The sequence below is a fragment of the Rhinolophus ferrumequinum genome, chromosome 16, assembly GCF_004115265.2.
Source record: "Rhinolophus ferrumequinum isolate MPI-CBG mRhiFer1 chromosome 16, mRhiFer1_v1.p, whole genome shotgun sequence".
Classification (NCBI taxonomy): Eukaryota; Metazoa; Chordata; class Mammalia; order Chiroptera; family Rhinolophidae; genus Rhinolophus; species Rhinolophus ferrumequinum.
The window spans coordinates 26,460,692-26,483,831 of NC_046299.1; the positions used below are offsets into that span (position 1 = coordinate 26,460,692).

The 23,140-nt window shown below is 37.8% G+C and overlaps 1 protein-coding gene across 5 annotated transcripts in view; it reads left to right on the plus strand.

Moving 5' to 3' along the window:
* Positions 1-23,140, plus strand: part of ARHGAP19 (Rho GTPase activating protein 19) — a 61,536-nt gene that overhangs the window by 27,645 nt on the left and 10,751 nt on the right. For all 5 annotated transcript variants that reach the window (XM_033130963.1, XM_033130959.1, XM_033130962.1 and 2 more), the window contains exons 2-9: positions 2,716-2,981; positions 3,882-3,962; positions 5,449-5,658; positions 8,266-8,492; positions 10,645-10,731; positions 17,469-17,534; positions 18,765-18,956; positions 21,832-21,930. In XM_033130963.1, the coding sequence (XP_032986854.1) occupies positions 2,825-2,981; positions 3,882-3,962; positions 5,449-5,658; positions 8,266-8,492; positions 10,645-10,731; positions 17,469-17,534; positions 18,765-18,956; positions 21,832-21,930 (1,119 nt within the window). In that variant the 5' untranslated portion in view covers positions 2,716-2,824. The remainder of the gene's footprint in view (positions 1-2,715; positions 2,982-3,881; positions 3,963-5,448; positions 5,659-8,265; positions 8,493-10,644; positions 10,732-17,468; positions 17,535-18,764; positions 18,957-21,831; positions 21,931-23,140) is intronic.

The window sequence follows — 23,140 nt, forward strand, 5'->3', positions numbered from 1 at the left end:
TATTCTCAGCTTTATATCGTCGTATTGTGTATTCCGTGGAAACGGATTAGCAGGCTTTATAATAGGGGGACAATTTAAAAACATAACTCACTATATCCATTTTTTCTCTCTCTCACCTTCCATTTTACTTCTTTTGTAACCCTGTCTCTCCCTTACGTCTTGTCTTTCCAAATGCTCTACTCAGAAAAAGTGAGGAAGAGAGGAAAAAACTAGGTTAAAGAAATTAAAGTGGGGTAAAACAAGAGTGAATGATCATGGGAAGGAAGGGGAGGAAGATATGCCTGAAGGGAAAAAGAAACTGAGAATGCTTGTTACTTGTGTGTTAGGAGCACCAAGGTATCTTTTTCTTGTGAATAGGCAGGGGCAGCCTTGACCTTATTTATTCTTCTACCTATTCTACCTACTGAGGAGGGAGCAGACTTGGGGGCGATGGCCAGGTAGAAAGGATTCTGTTGAGAAATGATATTGCTAGGGCTTTGTGCTTCTAGCTCCTTTCTCTTGTGTATTTGATCCAGTTTAATGCTGGAGGGTCAAATGTGATGTAAGTTTTAGAATCTTAGCTGAGTCTTTCTCTGGATAGTAATAGAATAAAGATCTGGAGGTTATATATGAGTATGTGTTTCTACTTAAGGAATATAGTGGATGCTGTACTTGTACATCTATAAGTTAGAACTAATTTGATCTGGAATCTGTTCTTCAGAATTGAAAGGGATGTGAAATCCATGAAATGATAGGATGAACCTGATAAATTATAAGGCTCTCTTCATGGCTAACACATTTCATGATTTTCTGTCTCTCTTAGAGTAGTAATTTCTCATTGGCAGTGATTTTAAACATTATTTTTATATTGACTCTTGTTTCTTGACTGAAATAAGCTGGCATAAAAAAAGAGGCTTTGTGAATAGTTTAGGATAAAGTTGCTTTTGATTTTAATAGGCTTATAGTATAATCATTGGCATCTTTATATTCATACAGAAAAAATAACCTGTAAAAAGGTCAAGGAGACAAGTGTTTTAAGTTCTCTTTCTTTGACGACTTTTTGGCTTGAGAACGCACATTCATAATTTTTAATTTTTATGCAAATTCTTATATTACCATTTTAGAGGAAAAAAGGAATTTAGTAGCCACCAAGATTTGGGCTATTGATTAAAATTGTGTAATAATTTTTCAAGGGAGTAGAGATAAACTGTGGCGTTTCCCCACGCCTTGTTTTCATTTTGCCATTATTAAAAATTATCTATAAAGTGTTGGCAAAGTGTGTTGTAGCGTAGTTATATTTAGTATTTAGAGGAGTCATTCTTCCTGGAACAGTGCTTTGATACCTAGAGTGTTGTGGAAGACTCAAGTTGTGATTGTTTTTATTGTATGTTTGTGTGAGTCAGGTGAATTTCAACTTTGCCTGGATGTGATGACTTGTCCTTTCCGGGTTGTGTTATAGCCACTCATCGGTTATGTAATAGATGACTGTTTATATAATAAGGGTCAGAACAAGCCATTAGAGATAATTGGTAATGGATACAAACAAGTGGTGATGGGTCTGCTCTAAGAGATGGAATGATACTGTTCTTATAGGTAACATATTAAAAGTAAAAAGGAGCACAGTAGTTGGGTATTGGGAACAAAGAATAGGGAAGGAAATATTTCTGAGAGTCGAAGGAGCTTTGCTAGGAGTATAACCCAAGTATGTAGGAGTGGAAAACCAGCTAAAATCAGGGCCAACAGAACATAGCTGCTGAGTATTACTCAGTGACAGAAGAGTGAAATTGGAAGCAAAATACTACAGAATTTTTCCAAGTGCCTTAGAGAGAAGACTCTGTCTGAGAAAAGGTTGAACTTAGATGCTAGGCGAGAGGCATCCAGAATTGAAGGATTTTAAAATAAAAGCTATTTCTGGACCTGAGCAAGCCTGAATTATCATCTATTTTATGTACCTGTGCCTTCCATTTTAGTGAAGTCCTTTGGTTATGAGGAACAGAATTCAGGAGTGCCTGGCTCCGTAAAGGAGGCTGATAAGGAAATACCTGCCTGTGTAGGGACCCAGGAACCAGAGAACCCCAGGGGTAGAGTAATTGTCTCCAAAATGTCCACACTATTTAGATATAGTTTTAGCTCTTAAATGGTATCATGCTTCCCGTCACGTGGTTTCTGTGGTACTGGAGACTAATCTAAACTTGGTGCTGACAGCAGTTGACCACTGCATGGGAAATACTGTGTAGTACTGGCTGCATTCCCAAGAAGGCCTTAATTTGATGATTACTCCTCGCTGTATTAGGAAGAATAGCTGCAGGCCTGATGTCTTATAAGTATTTAACAGTAGTAATTCAGGGTTTAACTGTTTTAATAAGGAAATGTGGCCAAGTGACTACCAATTCTATAATAATATGCTGTTAGATTTGGGAGGGTATGTGGATCTGTATTTTCCTACAGTATGTGCCTGAAATTAAGAGGCAAATTCAGGACACATCATAGAGGCTATCTGGTATCTTTTCTTTAAACTAAATTCCTAAGTATCTAGGTGGGTATAACTTAAACAGCGACAAGCCCAAATTGTCTTCTTTTGTGCAGTCAGCAGATTCAGGATTAGGTTTTCCAAAAGACCAATATGTAGATTAACCCACAGAAAGAGTGAATAATTGTGTGGCTGAGAGGGCATGAGAAATCCATGTAAAAATTACCCCCCCCCCAAAGATTCTTCTGTTTCATTTTTTTTTCCAGTGATGCCATCTGCAATTTTGTGATCTGCAATGATTCTTCCCTTCGAGGTCAGCCCATTATCTTCAATCCTGATTTTTTTGTGGAGAAACTCCGACACGAGAAACCCGAGATGTTCACGGAGTTGGTGGTCAGCAATATCACAAGGCTCATCGATTTACCTGGAACTGAGTTGGCTCAGCTGATGGGGGAAGTGGACCTTAAGTTGCCTGGTGGGGCTGGCCCAGCCTCAGGGTTCTTCCGGTCTCTAATGTCTCTCAAGCGAAAGGGTAGGAGATGTGTCTGTGAAGGGTGGGCGCGTCTCAGATCTTCCCTGAGCTTCACTCTTCACATCTGCATGTTCACAGAGGAGTATGCTGTGAACCGTAAAGCATTTTTCCCCCTAAGTAGTGAAACCTTAAGTTATTTTCATAAAAATATGAAAACAGTCTAGATAAACTAAAGCAAATATATCAGTGCCTGAGAAATTGACACCGTTAGTTTAGGTAGTTATCAGGAGTACCTTGGTTTTTATGCCCTTTTAATATTGTACTAACATAATGTTTTAAAAAACAAACTTAAAAAACACGGCGGGAGAGTACAGTGAAGAAAGTTTGAATATGTTTTTATTGCAGTAGTTAGTTCTCAAATATTTTCATTTCATGGAATGCTTTGATAAGGCAAATACCTATGAATCACCCCCCCAAAAAAATACCTTCCCAGAAAATAAATTGTAGCACTGCTTTTGATAAGATATGAAAGAGATACTATTTTATTTCATTAAATGTAAGGAAATCATTAACGTAGCAGAAAGTTGAAACATTATAACAGATTAGACCCTGTACCAACTCTGGTGGATAATCTGTTGTGCTTTGACAATTAGGATTCTTAAGTTCTATTTTTTGTTTGTTTTTAAATGAAATATCAACAGTTTAGATATTATTCTTAAATATGAAGATGGTCTTTGCCTTCAAGGAACCTACCATCTAATATTAAACTTGCATAGAGTTGATTGAAGAGTCGTTTTGGTTGCATTTTCTGGTGCACTTCTAGCTCTAAGGCTTTGGTTTACTGACCTCATGAAAACATTTGCTGAACTGTAACATAAGATGCTTGAGTGGTTTTTCGTGTGCTGATTTTGTACTATTTGTGGAAACATAGCCCTGTCCTATCCTTTCCATTTTTTTTAGAAAAAGGAGTAGTATTTGGATCCCCACTGACAGAGGAAGGTATCGCCCAGATATACCAACTAATTGAATATCTACACAAAAGTAAGACTCCTTGAAATTTTGTTGTTCTTTGTTAATAAAGGATTGTCAGTTTTCTATTGGGAGTTCACATCCTTGAGTTAGTAAGTGCCAATTAACCATCAACAAAGACATTAGTCAGTGATAATTTCAGGTGGCATATTTCTAAATATATTTCCTTTTAAATTTCAATTCATATAGTTGTTTTTTCTCACGGATGTATATAAATTAGATAATGTCTATGAAATCACATTTTCTCCTTGACTTAGACATTTTTTCTGGAAAAATACATTGTCCCTAAAGAATCATAACGTCTATTCAAGGGAGCATGATTTATCACCAAAGGTCCTTTTCATCCCTAGAATTCTATGATTAAAATACACTCTTCTCTTAATTTCTATTTCATTTTTCAGTACTCATGCTGATTATGTCATTGCTCTAAGTACTTGGACAGCTGAGTGTATGTGCAATGTGTGGCATTATGTGATGCTTTGATAAATTCAACACAAACATTTATGGCTTATTCTGTGTGGACACTGTTGCTAGGAGCTAGAGCAGAGGTTGTAATCTGGCAGCCTAAGGGCTTGAGTCACCTACATTCATGTTTTATTTGGTTGGCAAATGATTAAATTAAAAACAAAATCAGTTTATCTGTGTTTTAAAATGGGGGAAGTTGAGGTTCTCGGTTTCTTGGGATGATAGGAAGATCTAGCATCCTTGGGCCCATTGCCGCTTTGACACAATCAGCTAGAACACACATGTGTGCTCTCTAGTTTATTATGATTCCTGTTCATTCATCTAATTTACGGTTACCTGCTTGGCCGTACAGGCATGTGAACTTGGACCCTTCAATTAGGGAGTTATATGAAGATAAATATGTATCTAAGCTGAGCACATGAACTCGCATGCTTCTTCCAGATCAAACCAAAACTATATGTCCTACCTTTTTTATCCCCTTAGATTAGCATAGAACCTAGTTGGTAGGGAAGCATAGTTTAGTTGGGATGACCCTAAGTTTCCAGGACTCTTAGACTGAAAGGTGATGTGACAGGTCAGAGTTCAATTCCTGGAGCAACACAGAGACTCTAGATTCATTTTGGGCTGGGACACCATTTAGAGGAGCAACAAACCTCAACAGATGAGCTCAGCCCCTTCAAACAAAGTCTCGGTTGGCCAAAGGGAAGGGGACTTCAGGGGAGATTTGTCTTTTCTTTCAACTTATTTTTCAAGCTCATTTTGATTGTTTACATTAAATTCAGTCTCCATATGGTGCCTCAGGAGGTTGAATCGAGTGCTGGCAAACCACCTCTTAGTCTGGGAGATCTCCAGGTGCTCAGGGATGTCCTCAGGGGCCAGGGTTCTAAACTACTCTGGGTAAAAAGGCAAAAACCTCCTTCACCGTCTTTGTAAGGGGCCTTTCAACTGTAAAGTAGCTTTTTATGACTTATTTTAATCATACTTTCTCTTTTTGCTTCCTTTTTCCTGTCCTGTTTTCTTCCTTGCTAAACAGACTTGCGAGTAGAGGGCTTGTTTAGAGTACCAGGGAATAGTGTCCGGCAGCAGATTTTAAGGGATGCTCTCAATAACGGAACGGATATTGACTTGGAATCAGGGGAGTTTCACTCCAATGACGTCGCCACCTTGCTGAAGGTGTTTCTAGGAGAGTTACCTGAGCCCCTGCTGACACACAAACATTTTCACGCACACCTCAAAATTGCTGGTGAGTATAGGTGGTGAAAAGGAGGGGTAAATACATTTCTTTCAATTTAGTGAAGTCCTTTGGAATTTTCTGTTGTTTGTAACTAATCCACAGCAATACTTCTGCTAATGTTGGTTAAGACTTCATGACATTTCTGGACTTCTGTGGGTGCCTGTAAGTATGGGCCAGCTAAGTTTGATTTAATTCAATGTTTCTCTTGCTAAGTTAGCTCCTTTGAAGATAAGGTCTGGGTTTTATTTATTTTTACATCCCTGACGGATCCTCGTATCGTGCTTTGAATATTTCAGTTGCTCCGTAAATGTATGCTTTTTATTGGATTGATTTACATACCTGAAAGGCTTACAGGTGTGCTACATCTGCTTTGGTCTGAGACTTTTGCTAGATGTTATTATGCCTCATTTGAGATCCTCTCTACTCTTGGAAGCTTGTTTTTTAAAAATAATTTTATTTTTTTCTAAATTGTCAATACATTCATATAATTCAAATTCAAAGGGTTCGCCACAGTATACAGTGAAAAGCCTCTCTGCCACTCTTATTCTCCAGAACTCAGTTTTTCTTCCTAGAGGCAACCAATGCTAGGATTTCTCATGTATCCTTCCAGAGATATTTTATACACTTACAAGTACTTACATTTATTCCTTTTCTCTCTTTTTATGTAATGGTAGGGTGTTATATACATGGTTCTGAGGCGTTTTTTTTTTTTAAATGTATCTTGGAGAATGTTCCATTTTCAGCTCATAATTTCTTCATTCTCCTTTATGCCTGTGTGGTAGGGAGTTCGTTCTTAAATTGTATAACTGTTATGCTGCTATAGGCTCTGAGTGCTTGCAGCATCAAAGTCCATACTGCATGTACTTAGTTTTCTGCCCTTGAGCATTTTCCTTTTGCTTCTCATTTTAAGGGAAATAAATATAAGGTTTTTCTCTTTTCAATACTTTTTACTACATTAAAAAAACTAAGTTTGAATTTCTAAAATCTAGTAAGATTAGATTATTTTAGCGCAATCGGTAGCAATCCAGATGATACAAATGAGTAAATATTACTAGAATGTTATGTAACTTCACAGTTAATTTGGAGAGAAATAAAAAAAATTGTTGAATTTTGAAAAAGATATGGAAGATATTGATAAGTTCTTTTTATAAGGGTTAACATAAAGAATGCTTTTTCTGTTTGCTTTCCGATTGAGTGAATTTTATACAATATTTGAAATCCTCCCCTTTACTACCCTGTGAGTCACTGTTCTTTGAGAACATATTGAGGTGTGGTACAGTTGTAGCAATTGAAACACCTTGCTGATAACTGGAAGAGGGTTTTGTTTTCAATTTCATATTAACAGGGAGCAGTTTCTAGAAATATGACCTGCCTTTCCGAAACCTGGAATTATTATTGCGTTTCAGCAGCTTAAACAACACACTGTAATCATTTTCGGGTCTATGTGAATTATGCCCAAATGGTTATTAGTGGCCTTTGAAATTCTGATTATCCAGGGGATTGTTTTATTGATAACCTATGTACTCTGTTAGGGGAGAAACAATGATTCTCACTCCACGAGAAGCTGCCTGGATTATCCTGTTATCAGAGTATAATTCACTCTCATACTTCCTTTAGCAGTAAATTATCTGGGTGAGGAAAAGTAAAGGGGAAGGAATTATTAAAAATATGTGTGGACATATTTTTATTTATCTTGGGTGTACCCCTAGGAGTGGAATTGCTCGGTCATATGGTAACTAACTCTATGTTTAACTTTTTGAGGAACTGCCAAACTGTTTACCAAAGTGGTTGTACTGTTTTACATTCTCACCAGCAACGGAGGAGGGTTTAATTTTCTCAGCATTCTTGCCAACACTTGTCATTGTCAGTCTTTTTGATTACAGCCCATACTAGTGGATATGAAACAGTGTCTCATTGTGGTTTTGATTTACATTCCCTGATAGCTAATGATGCTGAGTTTATGGATGCTTATTGCCTATTTGTATATCTTCTTTTTTCTCCCCCCTCTTTCTTCCTCCTCCCCCCACCCTCCCACTCCTGTCCAAGCCGTTGTTTCTCAGTCTAGTTGTGTAGGACACAGCTCCCCGGCCCATGCTGGTATTATGAGCCTTGCGGTCCCCCGGCTGAGGCAGTCGGTCGCCAGTCATCGGTCAGGCAGCTCATGGCAGCACTCACTGGCTGCTGGCCACTCACGATGTCTGCCAGCCACTCACACTGGCCACTGGCCACTCATAGCAGCACATGGTAGCCCACGGCAACACACAGCAGCCCACGATGGTTGCTGGCCACTCACGCTGGCCACCAGCTGCTCATGGCGGCACATGGTAGCCCAGGGCAGCACGGCACTCCAACCACCTGAGCCACCGGGCCGGCCCTTGTGTATCTTCTTTAGAGGAATATCTGTTCAAGTCTTTGCCCATTTTTTTATTAGGTTTTTGTGTTTTTATTATTGAATTGTATTGAAATTATTTTCTTATATTTTGCTATAATCTTTGTTTATGTCTGATTCTTTTTTTTCTTTCTTTGATTGGAGTTGAGGGGAGAATAACAGTAAGAGCATTAATTTTTTTTTCTTGTGTTTTCTCCCTTCTTTGCAATCCTCTGCTTTGTCTCAAGATTTGATGCAGTTTGATGATAAAGGAAACAAGACCACTGTACCAGATAAGGAGCGGCAAATCGAGGCTCTTCAGTTGCTCTTCCTCATTCTCCCTCCACCCAATCGTAACTTACTGAAGTTACTGCTCGATCTCCTGTACCAAACAGCGAAGAAACAAGACAAGAATAAGATGTCTGCCTACAACCTTGCCCTTATGTTTGCACCCCATGTCCTGTGGCCAAAAAATGTGAGTGTTGAGGGGAAGAACAAAGACTGCTGGGTTTTCTTGGGCTGGGCCTCACCCTGTGACTGTACCCTGATGAGGTTATCAAGGGTCCAAGGTCTAGTCTTCAGCTTTACAAGTTTAGGAACTTACTTTATTAGTTCATTTGAGAGTCATCAAACCTGAGGGGCCCAGTTCCTGTTAATCTCTTTTATAAATCAATCTCTGATAAACCTGAATGACAATTTATTAGTGGAAACTCTTAGTGGAAAATTATAGCTACTACTACATAAACTAGAGTACCCATTTAGGCTGGTCAATATGAATTCCTTCTTAACATAAAAGTCTTCTTGGGAAATCAAATTCATTTCTGAAGATTGCATAGTATGAGTTTAGAATAGAGCTATGTGATCTTATAGGAAAATATCTGTAAGCTTTTAGATAGGGAACACATACTAGAACAATCCTGCCTTGTCCTAACTTTTCTATTTCCTGTAGATATTCTTTCCTTAGATAAAGCTGAATGTGCTTCTTATTACTGAGATCATGACCTTCTCCATGACTTACATGAGAAATAAATTAAAGTCTTTTGAACTAATTCTTGACCTGGAAGCACATAGCTTCATATTCCTGTCCATTCATAATATAGGTTATACTGTAGGATGGAATAGGGAGCCATGATACCTGGGTTGGAAGCTGAAAACCAGCTGTGACCTGTGTTCTTGACTCTTTCTATGCTTTGGCTCCTCCTCTGTAAATTGGGCATAATTTCTTACCTGACAAAGTAGTTGGAAAAGATAATAGAAATATATAGGATATGGTGACTTATAAAGTATTTTGGGGATATAAGAAGTGAGAAGAGGAAGGTAAAAGAGAGAGGTTATGTGGCACGTTTTACCTAACAAGTAACTAGTGCCAAAATTATATAAAGTTCTGGGTCAGAAATAACATCTGCCCAGGAAAAGGTGGGTGGAGGGTGGGGACGAGGTTGGGGTGGATGTTTAGGTGGTGAGAAGGAGAGGACACACCAATATACGTCCGTGTTAAGGAGATCAAGCTTCGTAATGGAAGGATTTTAGAACCAGCTAACAGACTGTGAAAAAGGAGTGAGCAATCTGTGCCTATAAAGGTGCATGTTGAGGATGAGTGCTTTTGGGTAGTAGAGATGCTGAAGTGCTGAAAACGAGGCAGGAGAGACGAGAAGGGAATCAATGACCATTTGACTGTGTTGTGTTTTTTTTTTTTTTAAAGATTTTATTGGGGAAGGGGAACAGGACTTTATTAGGGAACAGTATATACTTCCAGGACTTTTTATTTTCCAAGTCAAGTTGTTGTCCTTTCAATCTTAGTTGTGGAGGGTGCCATTCAGCTTCAAGTTGTTGTCCTTTCAGTCTTAGTTGTGGAGGGCGCAGCTCAGCTCCAGGTCCAGTTGCTGTTGCTAGTTGCAGGGGGCACAGCCCACCATCCCTTGCAGGAGTCGAAACCGGCAACCTTGTGGTTGAGAGCCCGCGCTCCAACCAACTGAGCCATCCAGGAGGCAGCTCAGCTCAAGGTGCCGTGTTCAATCTTAGTTGCAGGGGGTGGAGCCCACCATCCCTTGCGGGACTCGAGGAGTTGAACTGCCAACCTTGTGGTTGAGAACCCACTGGCCCATGTGGGAATCGAACCGGCAGCCTTCGGAGTTAGGAGCATGGAGCTCTAACCGCCTGAGCCACCATACCGGCCCTGTTTTTAAGAAACAGATGTCACCTTTGGTATCAGTTAGTAATGACAGTTCTCTTTTGTCTTTGGAGAAACTCCAGGTTCTCTAAAGATGCAATGTCCTTGGCTGTTGGCACACATTCTGTTTTTCCTGACCCTTTTCCCTGACTATATCTTTAGCAACTCTGCTTGCATGTCTAATTTTCAAGCAGAATTAGGAAATGAAGATTGGTGCTCAAGGATTACCTGGTCACTTCAGGGACACATGGTTCTTCCTAGATTATGTCACTCCAGTGGAAATCTGTTGAAACAAAAAGCCTTTCCAGAATTAAACGCTGAATTAGAGGCACCTTTGTTAGGGATAGAAGCTTTCATACTTTTGAAAGAATAAGATTATTGGTAAGTAAATAGAGTTCTCTGCCTTCTACTTCCCAGCTCTTAATTCCCCCTTTTTGGTTTCTTTTCCTCTGGACAGGTCACTGCAAATGACCTTCAAGAAAATATCGCAAAGTTAAACCATGGGATGGCTTTTATGATTAAACACTCCCAGAAACTTTTTAAGGTAGGTAAGGGATGGGATTTGGGTAGTAACTGGACAAGGAGGATGGCGCAAGGTGGGATCCTAAGCAGGGCTCTAAAGATGACTGATGACTAGAAAAGAAAGGCCCTGACGGGGACTGGAAAGCAGATTAGACAGGCAGTGGCAAGACCCAGAGGGAACAACCAAGGTGGGGAGCAATAGGGAGGTATCTGGAGGCCGAGCAGGGAGAGCTCTGCGCCCTGGTCATTGGCTTCACCCTGAGTCATCATCCGTTTCTTGGAAGGCAGCATATGCTGGTCACTGAGTGCTGCCTGCTTCCTGCCAGTGGGCTTCTGAGGGTCCGACAGCCTTCTTCTATTTTGTATGTACTCTTTGTCCTTTTTAGTCCAAACTAGCAGTGTTTTGCCGACGTAGTTTTCTCAAGAACTCTGTGGGTCTTAGTGGGAGTCACTTCATGAGGCAAAAGCCACATGTACAAATATTTTGGAGATAAACCCTCTCTACCTGCTCTCCTGCTGAGAATGCTGAGGGACAATACCTTTAAGCTTCCTAGAGACCCTGGTTTGAGTGAGAGGATCTGTGAGGCACACCTTTACTCTCTTGAAAGGGTTGTGTGACTGAGTATTCTGACCTTCTGATGTTCGTGGATTTTAGCAAAAGGTTGTATAGTCATTTACTTGGCCTTTTTTTTAGAGTGCACTTTCCTGAGAGTGAATTTCTTAATTATAGTATCTTTTGCTATATGGAAAGGCTGAGAATTTTGAAGACCGTCCAGGTTTGGTTCCTTTTTTTTTTCCTTTTTTTCTTTTCAGTTTTTTAATTTTTATTGTGGTAAAATACACATGACAAAATTTACCATCATAACCTTTTTAAAGTGCTCATTGGCACTAATAATACTCATATTGTTGTGCAAAGATCACCACCATCCATCTCTAGAACTCTTTTCATTTTGCAAAATTGAAGTTCTGTATGCATTAAACAATACCTCCCCATTTCCCTCTCCCCCTTGGCCCTGGCAGCTGCTATTCTGCTTTCTGTCTCTATGATTTTGACTATTAAGTACCTAATATAAGTGGAATCGTACAGAATTTGCCTTTGTGTGTGGCTTATTTCACTTTAATGTTTTTAAGTTTCATCCATGTTGTAGCATATGTCAGGATTTCCTTTCTTTTTAGGGATGAAAGATATTCCATTTTATGTATATTCCACATTTTGGAATTGTTTTCTTAATTTCCTTTTTGCGTTGTTTATTATATATCTAACCGATTTTTATGTGTTGACTTTGTATCTTGCTACTTTGCTGAATTTGTTTATCAGTTCTAACAATTTTTCTGTGAAATCTATAGGACTTTCTACATATAAGATCATATCATCTATGAACAGAGATAATTTTATTTCTTCTTTTCCAATTTTGGTGTCTTATTTCTTTTCTTGCCTCATTGCTCTGGCTCGTCCTGGTTCCTTTTTAGTTAAGTTTTCACCTCATTTTGTCTCTTTTCTTACATCATATCAGTTTGATTCTTCAAGGCCAGCAGGAGAGTCTCTCTCTAGTGTGTGCTAACAAGATGAAGATGAAGCAGTATATATACATTTGTGTATAATAAGTATATATGTATGTATATTACGGTAAATCATAACCTAATCATGGTCATGCCACCCTATCCCCTTGGCCATATAATGTAACCTAATCATCACAAGAGTGACAGTCAGTCACCAGTATTCTATTGGTTAGAAGCAAGTCACAAGTTCCACCCACACTCAAGAAGAGGGGATTACGTAGGGTATGAACATGGAGGCCACCCTAGGATTTATCCACTATCGGATGGTAAGTGATCCAGAGTCTAGCGTTTAGAAATGTTCATGTCAGAATGTTTGGCTTACCTAGTAGGCTGGAGAACAAAGGGTCAGAGATGATGCATCATGGCTTTAGGTGCCCAGGCCAAAGTTTATAGGCAGTGAGAGGTCAAGATCTAGATAAGTGAATTAGAGCACTAGATGTAGGACAACAGGAGGAAGAATGGTTTTTAATGATGAACAAGTATTTTTCAAACCAGTTCTTTATATACTTCCTGTTTTGGGGGAAGAACTAGTTCCAAAGCACTGATTTATGGGAGATAAGTAGAGAGGAGCTGTGAGTATGGAGAGTAAAGCCTTTACTTGACAGTAGTCGTGAATCAAAATGGGGAATTTCTAACTGCAGTTTCTAATAGAAATCTTCCATTGAGTTTTCTTGTTGCTATTGATATGGGGTTAGCTTTTCATAGCCACCACCCACAAGTTAAAGGAGAGGTGGAATCTCAGAGGCTCACCAGACCTTACGGTTTCTAGCCTTTCCACCTTCTGATCTCTTGGCCTTTGGAGCCCTTGCTCACTCTCCCATTGTCTAGTGTACATAATTCGAATACTATGTAATGAAGTTGTACTTCACTGTGAAGGATTGTTTTTTAAGTGACTTAAAACAACACAAATTTATTATCTTAACAGTTCTGTAGAAGGCTGACATGAGTCTCACTGGGTAACATCAAGGTGTTGGTAGGGCTCCATTCCTTGCTGGATGTTCCAGGAGAGAATCTGCTTACTCGTCTTTTCCACCTTCTAGAGCTTGCCCACATTCCTTGGCTCATGGTCCCTTTCCTCCACCTTCAAGGCTATCAGTGTGGCATCTCTCTGACCATTCTTCTGTAGTCACGTTTCCCTCTGACCACAGCTGGGAACGGATCTCTGCTCTTAAGGACCCGTGTGATTATACTGAACCCACCCGAATAACGTAGGATAATCTCCCCATTGCAAGGTCCTTCATACCAGCCCAGCAAAGTCCCTTTTACCATGTAAGATAACAAATCACTAGAGGATTTTGAGAGTACAGATTGTACAAACCTTAGACATAAAACTAGAGTGCAGTCTCCTAGATGTAATTCAGCTTGGTACAAGTTCTAATGATTAGACTCTTTCAAACATTCTGTTTTTACTCTTTTCTACAGATCCCTCTTTGGCTTCTTATCCTTTGGGTTTTGATTCTTTTTTTGCTACTTTCCCTTTGTTTCCAGGCTGGTGTGAGCACTGTTTGAAACTTTGTTGGTCTCTAAAGGAGAGAAAGAAAATATTTTGGAGATTTATTTTGGTCTGGGTCTCTCCTGTTTCTATTTGGGTCAGAACTGTTACCCTTGTGGGCCCCTGCTTCACCACTTTGGCTGATTAGGTTCTTCCCTGAGCTTTTCCCGTGGATAAAAAATGATTGATTGTTCTGTGTGCTCTATCACTTATTCTGGGGTCTTGTTTCACCCCAGATTTGTTTTTTTGCTTTGTCGTCTTCTTGTTCTCAGGCTTCCTTGGGTGGATTTTTCACCACCTTCATCCAATGTTGCCTCATTCTGTGTTCTCTGTATTTTTTTTTCCTGCTCTACCTATCATTTTCCCTAAAATTCCTCTTAACTGTTTGTAGTTCTGTCCTCTACTATCTGACCCAGTCTGGTTTTATCTCTCTCCATCATGAGTCACCACATATTTTCCTAGGGACCTATAAATACCGCTAAGGCCAATTCCCATTTTGTCTGGGAAGTCCTTTTGTTCCCTATGAATTGTAAAATACTTAAGACGCTCAGATTTTCATTTAAACCAGTCTGCCTCTGGCTCCTTTTCTGGGTATCCCTTCAATTGTGTTATCTTTTTCGGGGCAGAGTTTTTGTTTGTTTTTAAAGTTTATAGAATAGGTGGTGTTTGTTTGGAAGAAATTGCTTTTGGTCTTGAGCTCGCCTTATAGTTTTTCAAGTTAAAAATTAAGCTATACATATCATAATGTATTTGTCACAAGACTTTTTCTTTTTTAAAAACTTTATTATGAAATTTTTCAAACACAGAGAAAAGTACAAAGGGAAAGACAGTGAACACTCTCCCTCAGATTCAGCTAATGTTCAGCTTTATCTCTCTCTATGTATTCATACTTGTTTTTTTTTTGGCTGAACCACTGACAGTAAATTGCAGACATCATGATACTTCACTCTACTTAAGCATGCATCTCCTAAGAATCAGAATTTTCTCCTAATAGTCACAGTACTATTACCACATCTAAGGTGATTAACAAGAATTTCATATCAGCTGATACTCAGTACAAATTCAAATTTCTTCAATTGCTGAAAGTATTTCATAGCTGTGTTTTTTTTTTTTGTTTTTTTTAAACATAAGCTAGTTGAGGTTTATGCATTGCTTTTGATTATTATGCCACTCTGAATCTGGAATAATCATTACGCCTTTTCTTCATGTCATTGATTTGTTGAAGCATTCAGGCCAATTGTGCTGTAGAATATCCACATTCTATATTTGTCTCATTGTTTTATCAAGGTTATTTAACTTGTTCCTCTATGCTCTTCTGTATAGTTCCTGTAAACTGGAAGTTAGGTCTAGAAGCTTGATCAGATTTAGGTTAAGCAGTTTTGGCAAAGATACTTCCTAGGTGATGTTTGTGTATATCATGTTGCATCATATGGCGTCACATGAGGAGGCAGACTGGCAGATTGTCTCACTCTTAGTGATGCTAATTTTGCTAGCTGCCACATACCTCAATTATAAAGGTACATTTTTTTCCCCTTTATAACAGTAAGTAACCTGCAGGGAGATCGCGTAGTATAATGATTTTAGCATCCATTGATAATCCTGCTGGAATCTATGATTACATTGGGTATTACAAAGTAATGATTTTTCTAATTCTATTTAATCTTTATTAGGGGACTTTCTTCTTTGGAGAAGAGCTTTTATCTGTCTCATTCTCTCTTTTGTTTTATGAGTATCTCTATAGACTCATAGATTTTTAGTTGTTCAAAATGTTAGTCAATTTCAGTACTAATTTTGATATTCAAATTGTCCCAGTTTGGCCTGTGATTGTCCTTCCAAGCTGGTTCCTGCTGTGTCTTTTTGACAGAACTCTTATTAGTCTTTGAGTGTTTCCTTTCTGGCATAAAATGTCCCCAGCTCTCTCTGTTCTTGCTCTGCTCTGGGCCTGGAATAAATTATTTTGTCCAAGGAGCCTTGGTTTCTTTAACACTAGGTATACTCGTTGTTTCTGGGGTGTCATTGGCTCTTTGAGGGCAAGGAAGCAGAATAAAATTTTTTTAACAAGAAGTTATTAGTTCATAGTAATATTTTCAATTCAAATTTAACATTACAGAACTTTTTTTTGACTTTTTCTAAATTAAAGTTTATTGGGGTGACAATTGTTAGTAGTTACAAAGGCTTCAAGTGTACAATTCTGTAATACATCATCTATATATCATGTTGTGTGTTCACCACCCAGAGGGAGTTCTTCTTCCATCACCATATATTTGATCCCTTTTACTCTCATCTACGACTGCCCTCCTGCTTGACCCTCTGGTAACCACTAAATTGACTTCTTTTACTTTATATTTGTATCTCTATTTTTCTTATATTGCAAATTCCAGATTTTCTTAGCATTTATATATGTTATTTATTCTACAATATACATAAATTGGTTTCAAAATAATACAACTGTTACTACTAACAGTAAACCTACATAAACTACTGATGGAAGTTTAAGATTTCCTTGTAGTCCTTTTCCTTTGACTATATCTCAATAAGGATGTAATCAGAATGCAGTTTTCAAAAATTAGGTGAAAAAATTCCTTTTGCTGTACTTATATCATCAATTTGATATACAGATATGTTCATTTTTTTTCTGTTTGTGTTCCCTTTTAGGGTTTGCCTTTTTTACCTTTTGGATTTAATTTTATTGTTTTGAATCTATGGTATATTTAGATGGTTGAAAAGTCACAACTACATGAAAAGGTATACTTGGCGGAATCCATTTTTTCCCTTACCATTGGCATTGTTTTCTGGTTTATCCCTCAGTGTTTTGTTTTGTAAAAACAAATAAATGTGTATTTGTGTGTATATTCTTATTCTTTATACACTGTTCCATAACTTTTCTCACGCAGTAGTAGATCCTGGAAATCACTCCATTTTAGTTCATAAAGTGTTTCTTCCCTCCTTCCTTTCTTCCCTCTTTCCCTTACTCCTTCCCTTTCTTCTTTTTAATGACTTCGTAGTACTGCATTGTAGGGATGTATAAAAGTTTATTCAACCAGTCGGTCCCCTATTAGACAGCTAAAGTTGTGTCCAATTTTTTGATTAATCTTATCCAAGTGTGTTTTATATATCTGGAGTTATATCTTCAGGATAGATTCACAGAAGTGAGATTTCTGGGTTAAAGAGTAAATTCAAATGTGATTTTCTTGGATGTTGCCAAATTCTCTTCCATAGTGGATGTCTTATTTTACACTTCTGCTAGGACTGTATCAGGGTACTTGTCACAAGATTCTGGGCAATATAGCAATAAGGTAAATTCTTCCTTGTCCATTGTTACCCTCTAGTAATTCTAAATGGTATTTTCTATACAATGATGCTAAAATATGACCACTTGTAATTTGTAAGAATTTTGGGGATGATTTTTGTCAAATACAAACGTTACTACAAATTATCTATATTTTTGTTTCTGGCTCATTTGAATATATACATGCCATATTTGATTCTTAAAACAACTATAGTAGTGTCTTTTCACAGTTTTCCCATCAGATTTGTTGAGATTATCTTTTTGGTGGAAGGTATAGAATAGGGCATTTTGAAGATCTTTTGTTTTTCCAAAGTAATCTGCCAATCAAATCATTTTGAGAACCACTATCCTTGTGTCTTGAAAGAATTTTAGATATGACTAATATTTGGTTTTGGTTTTCTTTTATAATCTTCCCCAGGCTCCTGCTTACATTCGGGAATGTGCCAGATTGCACTATTTGAGCTCCAGAACTCAGGCATCAAAGGTAAGAATAGAAAATTGCTCTTAGCCTAAACAAGGAGAGAGGTAATTGAAATTAGTGGAGTTTTAAAAGAAAGTCTGAAATCAAAGTAAAGCCCTGGAAAATAAAATGTTTTTAATATTATAGTTCAAAATTATCTAGTTATTTTGAGAGAAGGGAAGAGACTGAGAAGAAAGTTACATGTTGAAATAGAAATGCCTGTCCGTACATACAGTGTTCTTGTCTGTTCTCACAGGTATCCTCTACGTATGAGTGATGGCATAGGCTGTATGTCTAAAGGTTTTTGTAAAGCCGGGATGCGGTCTTATAGCTTATGGTATAAACAGCCTGTAAATAGCAAATGTATTAAATATTTTGTGGTAATAAAAGGACAGTTAGAAATAAGGGTGTAATGCATCCTTATTTCAGGTTCAGTAGTAAGGTAACACTGTTGAATAGCTAAAAGACTTAAGATCACGTGAGCTTAGGAAGCAAATATGTGTTGTTCATTAACACGATCCCATGTGGTTGTTGATCTTTAAAAGGGAGGAGTTTAAAAACTGTCACTAGTACTTTTGGTGATGTTTGTTTAGTCTGCCTTGGTTAGAAACGTAAGCTGTCATCTTACCCTATTTTTTTCCACTCCTGTTTGTTTCTACCTTAGTTTAGAAAATACTCGGTGTATTAACAAGGAACACAGTATTTGATTTCAACTAGTTTAACTGGGGTGTGGGTTTTCTTAGAGAGTCGCGGTATTCTCCCACTGCTGTGTAGCTTCACGTCATGTCGTCAGGTGTGGGAAAGACCACCAGCTAAGAACCGGTGTGTTTGGGCTCCAAGGTGGGCCTGTCACTTCAGTATCTAGAGGAATGTAAACTTATAGCTTCACTTCAGTTTTTTCTTCTATCAAATGGGAATGATGATACTTTCCCTGTTCGTGGGATAGCAGTGAAAATTACATGAGATTAAAAGATGCTTTGAAAACTGAACTCATATATAAAGATAACTTTTGGTGGCAATATTCTAAATGAATTTAGGTTTTCTGGGCAGGTCATGGGAGTGGGCTGTTAATATAGTGTATAATTATAGGTTTCTCTTTATCCGATAATAGCTTTTAGATTTTTCTTGTTCCTGGGTATAAGAATATACCATGTTCCCCACCCCTCCACCCCCCTTTTTGTTCCAGGGTTGTGGGAACCTGAAAACAAAGCTGATAGGATATATTAATTTACTTTTCTTTTAAATTTTCTGTAGGATGATCTTGATCTGACAGCTTCATGTCATTCTAAGTCCTTCCAACTGGCAAAATCTCACAAATGGAACCAGGTAGATTTCTGCTCTCATCAGGAGGAGACCCAGCAGCGGACAGAGGAGGCACTGAGAGAGCTGTTCCAACATGTTCACAATATGCCAGAGTCGGCAAAGAAGAAACAGCTTATCAGACAGGTGACTGAAGGCAGGGAAACAGTGATGGGTTTTAGGAATGTGATCAGAGTTGTAGAATCACTAGGGAATATTGTTAAGCATCTCACTTAATTTTTCGCCCTTGTTGGCCCAAGCTTTGGCTCAGCTAAGAAAGCAAACTTGTCTGTGGAATCTCAGTGTCATCTGTGCACTACGGCCCCATTAGAAAAAGGAGTGGAGGCTCTTGAATTTCTAGAGTTAAACAGAAGGATCCAAGTGTGGTTAGTTTCTCTAATTTGGTCAGTACATTTTCCCAAAGTGTAAACCCTTTAGATGTTTTCCGCAAATAGCTTAATCTTTCTGAATTTCAGTTTTCTCGTTTGTAAAATCATAATTGTAATGCCAATGTTTCATGATAGTAAAGGTTAGAGAGAATCTATGTAAAGTGGCTGGCATAGCAGAGCAAAAGTGGTAGCTCTTTTCTGCAGTTAGAAAACACTGTTAGTCAAGGGCCTAGTCTGATACTAGAAATAGGAATTCTAATGGCCTAGTTTGTTTATTTTGGAGCTATAGGAGGCCTCTCCATTTGCCGTTTTGAGACTCAAAGTGTAGCTTGAGCAAATCCTGATGACTTGGTTAGTTTCTTTCTCAGGAAATTTATTTTGTCTCAGTCCCTCTTGAATTTTAGCTGAATAGGCAAGGTCAGTCTCTTGACTTCTTATTCATCTGGGACCTTTTTGAGGGAAGAGTCTGTGTTTTTATTTATTTTTTTATACCTAAGCTCAAGGATAGGGCCAGACATAAACAACTGCGCAGAAAATGTTGAACTGAGCGGTTCTTAACAATTGACAAAGTTCTTTAAGAGAAGTTTTCTGTCACTCTCTTTGAAGTTACTTTGACATCTAGCAAATTGTGCTATGACTGGAATTTTAGCGGGTATTGGCTGAGTATTATTACAGATTCAAAGCAGGGTAGTGATTTCATTCTTGGTAGAAACTAAGCTAGCAATTCAGGTAGACAAATGTAATGACTTCTTTTACCAAGAACACTGAGGGTTAAAAAATAATACAAAGGAAAAAAATCTTAACATTACTTTTGCTCTTTTTTAGAAAAATAGGAAATTATAGAGAAGGATAAGAAGAAATCCCTCATCCCACCAGTGTTTGCATTTTGGTTATTTCTTTCAGTCTTTTTCTATGGATATATTTTTATATAGTTATGATTATACCATATACTTCCTTTTATCTCTCCCTTTTCACTAAATGTTACAGCATAAGTATTTTCTCATGCAGGCTGACAAACTCCTTGCATACATTTAAAATACTGCCATTTCTTTTCAAAGAAACCATAATATTACTATTTCTTAATTTTTTCTCTGTGATTATAAAAATACGTAATGAGTATTCACTGTAGAAACATTGAAACCTCCAAAAGAATGTAAAGAAGAAAATAAAAATCATCTATAATCCAGAGATAACCACTGATAACATTTTGGAATATTTCCTTCTAGTGTTTATTTTTATGAATATATATTTCACATATTTTTCTTTTGCTTGAGATCATAATATATATTCATTTTTTTATGTCCTACCCTTTTCATTTAAAATTATATCATGACCCCAATATTCCCCAATAAAAAATAAATAAATAAATAAAAATAAATAAAATATCATGAACATTTTCCATGTCATTAAAAGGCTTTAAAATTTTAATCATTTCATAATATTTCAGTTTGCCTTCTATTGGACAAATATAGAAGGCAAATATACAGTTTGCCTTCTATTGGACATATTGGAGAAATTAGATCATTTTTTAGTTTATACATTTTTGTTGATAGGTATTTTCATTGCAGATTTTTTCCTAGAAGTGGCATCACCAAGGGGTGTGCATTTTTTTTTGGTGTTGATGCATCTACTAGGTCCCTTTTATTATGTAGGCCCCGCCTTCTCTCCCTTCTCTCTTCCCCCCCCAAATATTGTCTGTTTATTTGAATTTTCTTTTTTTTAAAAAAATTTTTATTGGGGAATATTGAGGAACAGTGTGTGTTTCCAGGATCCATCAGCTCCATGTCAAGTCGTTGTTTTCAATCTGGTTGTTGGCACAGCTCAGCTCCAAGCTCAAGTCGTCGTTTCTCACTGGCCCCTGTGGGAATTGAACTGGCCACCTTGGTTTTATGAGCACTGTGCTCTAACCACTGAGCAAACCGGCCGCCCAGAATAAACTTTTCAATTTGACATGATTTATATTTAGAGAAGAATTACAAAGGTAGTACAGAGAATTCCCACATACTATTCCCCCAGTTCCTCCTAATGTTAACAGAGTCAAAACTAGGAAATTAACGATGGTACATTCTTATTAGTATTGCAGACTTTATTCAGATTTTACCCATCTTTCCACTAATATTCATTTTCTGTTCTGGGATCCAGTCCAGGATACCACATTGCATTTAAACACACAAACACACATTCTTTCTCCCCTCCGCACACCACCCTCCTGCAGTTTATTTGTGAAAGAAATCAGATGGTCTCCCAGAGTCTGGATTTGCTGATTGCATCCCTCTGGTGTTATTTAAGATGTTCCTGAGTCTCCTTTATTTGTTATAAACTGGTAGATTCTAACTCTAGAAGCTTGATCTGATTCCAATTTGATTTGTGTGTGTGTGTGTGTGTATGTGTGTGTGTGTGCACGCTGTTTACTTTAATTAGCCTCAGGCTAATTTAATACATTTTGACTTGTTTATGGCCGCATCCTTTCTGTCTTTGTGATTTGCTTACCAACCCACTAATCAATATATGCACAGACTCACTTCTTCCTGGACTTCTCTGGGTATTTACACTGAGCTATTCTATTGGTTGTTACAGAATGCTGTCTCTTGATGGGAAAATATTAACAAAATGTTCTCTATGTTTTCTTTTAGTTTAATAAGCAAGCTGTGACCCAGACACCAGGGCGCGAACCTTCTACTCCCCGGGTACAGAAGAGGGCCCGTTCACGGTCCTTCAGTGGCCTTATTAAGGTAGGTGTGCTGTGCTGTTGTCGTCAGCATTGACTGTGAGAAAACTGAACAGTCTGACTTTTCTTATGCAAAAACGGTTTTCTTCTATTCTTTGGGATCCCGTAATAGGTTCATTTGTAAGGGGAGAAGGATAGAATTTGGAATAGCTTTTATTTTTCAAAGCGTTTTGCTGTGTTTCAAATCAGAAGGGGCTCTATGATTAGAGTAGTGAGAAATAAAAGAAAGAAAGGCTTGTCCTTCTCTTCTGGGGTTGAGGACAGAGCCCTTATTCCTGAGCTGTGTGGAGAGTCTCTTTTGCTTCATGACCTGCTTTGTGCTACGCACTTTATTGTGCAACTTGCTAATGTTTAAGAGACGTGAGAAGGTGGACAAAGACTAGGAAAATTGTTAGGAAATGGATTTCCTAATAGACTAATAGTGAGTTTTAGGTAACTCAAATTTTTGTGAGCTTAGTGTTTTGATTGGTTGTATTTTATTCCTTTGTATCAAATTCATTAAAAATGAATACAATACACAAAAACAAATGTATTGAAAACAAATACAAGATACTGCCATCACGGTTTGCAGATTCAGTGTACCTACTACCAGTCAGTATTCAGGGACCATCTGAACTTGTAGTTAAGGGATATTGTCATCAGGTGGCAGTAGATAACTTGATTATGGGGTTCAAATTTCCAGGCATAAATAAATTAGCGCAAGGTTCTGGTTAGCTTGGAGTGAGGTTTGCATTATTCTGTAGATCTACTGTTTTTCTTTTTAAAATTGTTTTAACAATTATTAAAAATCTATAAATCCGGCAACATTAAGGAGCTCTTTGCTTAAAATAAAAAATGGTGCCCTAAAAAATATATATATCTTGTGATATATATATTTTTTTCTTTATGCTGCAGTTGTTAGCAGTTGCAACCTCATGTAACTCTAATTTTGGTCCTAGTTAATGTCTTTAATAGAAGATTAGAATTCACCCTCAATTCTGATCCATTTGGGCCCATAGCTTCTGGGATATTATTAATATGTTTGCTTGACATTAAAATTTCCTTTGCTATTAAGAGTGAAAAGGCAACAAACAGATGGGAGAAAATATTTGTAAAACACACATCTGATAAGAGGCTAATATCCAGAATATAAAAAGAACTTAAAAAATAACAACAACAATAACAAAAAGTAGCCAAAGGACTTAAATAGACATTTCTAGGAAGAAGATACCCAA